Source organism: Oryzias latipes, chromosome 23 (genome assembly GCF_053564925.1).
Source record: "Oryzias latipes strain Hd-rR chromosome 23, Olatipes_Hd-rR_3.1".
NCBI lineage: Eukaryota > Metazoa > Chordata > Actinopteri > Beloniformes > Adrianichthyidae > Oryzias > Oryzias latipes.
This window is the reverse complement of record NC_136259.1, coordinates 23244693-23248038: the sequence shown is the minus strand read 5'-3', so window position 1 is coordinate 23248038 and position 3346 is coordinate 23244693. Positions and strand designations below refer to the sequence as shown.

At 43.2% G+C, this 3346-nt stretch overlaps 1 protein-coding gene across 2 annotated transcripts in view; it reads right to left on the bottom strand.

Moving 5' to 3' along the window:
* Nucleotides 1–848: 848 nt before the first annotated feature.
* LOC101171048 (transmembrane and coiled-coil domain protein 3) overlaps nt 849–3346 on the bottom strand; it is a 54071-nt gene continuing 51573 nt past the window's right edge. For both annotated transcript variants that reach the window (XM_023952238.2, XM_023952239.2), the window contains exon 5: nt 849–2799. In XM_023952238.2, coding sequence (XP_023808006.1) covers nt 2494–2799 — 306 coding nt within the window. In that variant the 3' untranslated portion in view covers nt 849–2493. The remainder of the gene's footprint in view (nt 2800–3346) is intronic.

The window sequence follows — 3346 nt, the reverse complement described above, 5'->3', positions numbered from 1 at the left end:
TCCGCTTTGCGCCAAAACAAGAAATTGAGCTCCTTGTCGACCCCTAGCGGAGCGGAGGAGGAAGGGACATACTTTTTTACGTTTTGTGTCGAATTCTCATCTAAACATATATGTTAAAGTCAGTCAGTCTCTTCATTTGGTCTTTAGGTTTTTTACTTTTTCAGAAAAGATTTCATTTTTCAGTTTTTATTGATCAGTATGTCAGTACAATATATCTAGTGTAGTATGTAGAAAGAGAGCACATAGATCTATAGAATGAATTTAATGTGTTTCATTAAAAAAATTTATTCCACTTATAACTAATCTGTATTGATTTAGTTCAATCCTGTGTATTGGTTAAAAGTTATGAATTACTTTTAGATTTTTTTTACTGAAGGAAACAAAATTACTCACATTTGACCGCTAGGTGTCAGTGCTTCCCACATGTTTGATGATCTGCTCCCTAAAACTAAAAATGATTAATTAGAAATGCATCAAATTCAAAGTAACAGCAAAAACAAAAACCAGAAAAAAGGATTTATTAGGAGACATTATTGCTGCAATATGTGTGAAAAAATGGATTTAGTAGCATTTATATTGCTTTCCTAAAAAATACTTTAATTCAATTAGAACTCAAATTTATTTAAATTGAGTTTAAATGACATCGGTTTGTTGTTCTTGTGATCAGATGACCAGGAAGGAGGGATGTTCCTGTCTGCAGCAGAGCTTCATGGCGTCGCTGTCAGTTAAAGTAATCCAGTCTGGTTCTATGCATAAATTCTCTGTGATGTCTGCAGAGCGGATTGATCTTCACTTGTCATCCCGGAGGAAAGGCTACTTTAAAATGCATGAAGGAAGGATTTACAGAGTTTTGGAAATAAAAATCTTTATTTTTTATTTAAAAAATGGAAACAAAATGAATGGATAGATGCAAATATAAAATAGCGGTAGAGCTTTTTGCAAACATTTCAGCCAGTTTAATGAGAGACGTGGAAACTAAAGCAGCAACATGAAAGTTTCCTTTTTAAAGTTTTTTGCTCTTCTTTAAAGGAGCACAAAAAAACATCACAGCAGGAGAACAAACACTTCTACCCCTTATTATCAAAACCATCCTGGGGTTAGAAGATCAGAGCTTCTCATCCAGCCTGAGGCCGCATTCGGTCCAGCGGGGAAAACATTGGAAACTTTAGGTGATTTCCAGGGAGAAAAGTCTGCTTTAGAGCAAGGCAGTGACACTCTGAAAGAGCAATATCTTTAACCTGCAGGTGATAACGGCTCAGAATCTGACATTAAAGGTGGAGAGGAGCTCTTTCAACTCAAAATGAGTTCTGGCGCTGTTAGGAAATGAAATCAGTTTATCACTCGGTGTTACCAGGCTTCACGGAGGAGAAAATTTTTCAATTCTTGTTTTTCCAACTGGACATAAATGCAGCACACAGGCTTAAGTAAAAATGACTTAAAAAAACTTCAATAGGATTTCTTTTATTTATTTTTTCCACCCATTTCTTTTTTCTCAACTTAGAAAAATCTATTTTGCATGACAACACATTTCCTGCCAAAAAGAGGATAAATTCTTTCTCTGTCTTTAGAACAAAAACGTTAGTTCAGAAGATTTTCTAGGATTTGACATTTTGGGAAACAGTCCAACATGAAGCAGCCGATGTTGGTTTGTGATCGAGTCCAGAGCCCAGAGATCAACACGTTCCTCACAGACGGCCTTTGACCTGATCAGGAAATCAGAATGCCAGCAAAAAAAAAAAAAAAGTTCCAAGTGTTTCCAAGAAACATGAATGTCTGCCGTGTGAACTGCTGAGTCAAGCAGCAAAGTTCTGGACAAGATAATCTAGTTAGAAGCTCTAAATGAACCCAGCAGAGCAGAGGTTTGACAGGAAAAAAAACATTCCTTTGGCTCAAGGGCAGTTTGGAGATATTATAGGCTAAAAACCAGGATCTAAGATTTTCAGAGAATAAATGACAGAAATGCTGAATCAGCAAATCTCCTGGAGACCTTCCCTTCTGCATACACTGGAAAAATTCCCCAAAATGTCAAAGAAGATGGGACTTTCCATGAGCTTGTAGAGACACACACAGAAGGACAGAACAGAAGCACACACGCTCAAACGGATGAAGTGCACGAGCGTCTCACACGCCAACAATCGTTACAATCCATGTTAAGGAGCGGCAGTGAGACGCAGCAGAAGTCAACCTTCAGGTGGAGGAGCATCTCTGCTCAGTTTGGAGGTTTCAAACCCTCAGCGTAATGCTCCTTTTCCATGAGTTCAGTATTACGGAGCAAACAGCGCCTCCTGGTGGAGACGGCACGACCACACACTGCTGTGGAATCCTGGAGGTTCGGTTCTGGCTGAGCGGTTCCAGCCTGGGTCACAGAATACATCTCTGGAGCACAGGTGGGGACGGGAAAGGTGTAAGGCTACATGTGAACTCCACCTTTGTCACCATGGCGACTGACGGTCGACGTTTCAGGTTTAGGCTCAGTTCGGTTCGGTTCCCGGGTCAGTGTGGGAGGAGCAGCCGCTCCAAAGAGCATTGCAAATGTTCCCAGTTCTTCCACAGTAGCGCCAGCACGGACACGCCCACGCAGGTGAGCGCCAGGTGGAGGCGGCTGCGCAGCAGCGGGGCGGTGAACTTGGCCGCCGTGGAAACGCAGACCAGGATGACGGTGACGATGGCCAGCATGATGTTGATGCACTTCCCCAGTAGCACTTTGACGTCGGTGTTTTCCAGCTGAACTGTCTGCTGCTGCTGCTGCTGCTGCAGCTCCAGCTTGGAGACGCGCGTCTGACACGACTCAAGGACCTCCTGAACACACACACGGACACACAGACACACACAGAGACACAAACAGACAGCAGGGTTATAAGACCTGACAACCACTGGGGAGGAAGAGCTGAATCACAGCGGAAATGAGTTCATTTGATTAGAAAGGAAAATGCTGGCGCTCCAGAAGGACCCGACTGTCCTCACACACACAAAGGTTTACTGGATCAGAACCAAACATCCAAACACCAACTATTTATGTGATTTGAAAGTCTGTTTTTTCCAGTTTTGTGTCTGTCTGCTAAATAAAACTGGGAACATGTTTATTTTGGTTGAGAAAATCACACCTGAGCCTGGGGGTGTCCGTGTTCCTGTGGTGTGGGTTCTGGTCCTTGCTCTCGAGCGCTGGCCTTTATCCAAATTCCAACTATGGGTGAGCCTAGTCTGGCCATGGTACCAACACTTCTAGTGGACCCCCACTGCTCTGGGGCGTCTTCCTCATGGGCAGGGGTGGGTGGCCCCTGCCTTGCTCTCATCTGCACAAACCGTGGACTGGGTGGGCGGATGTCAGGAGCGTAGGGCGTGTCTT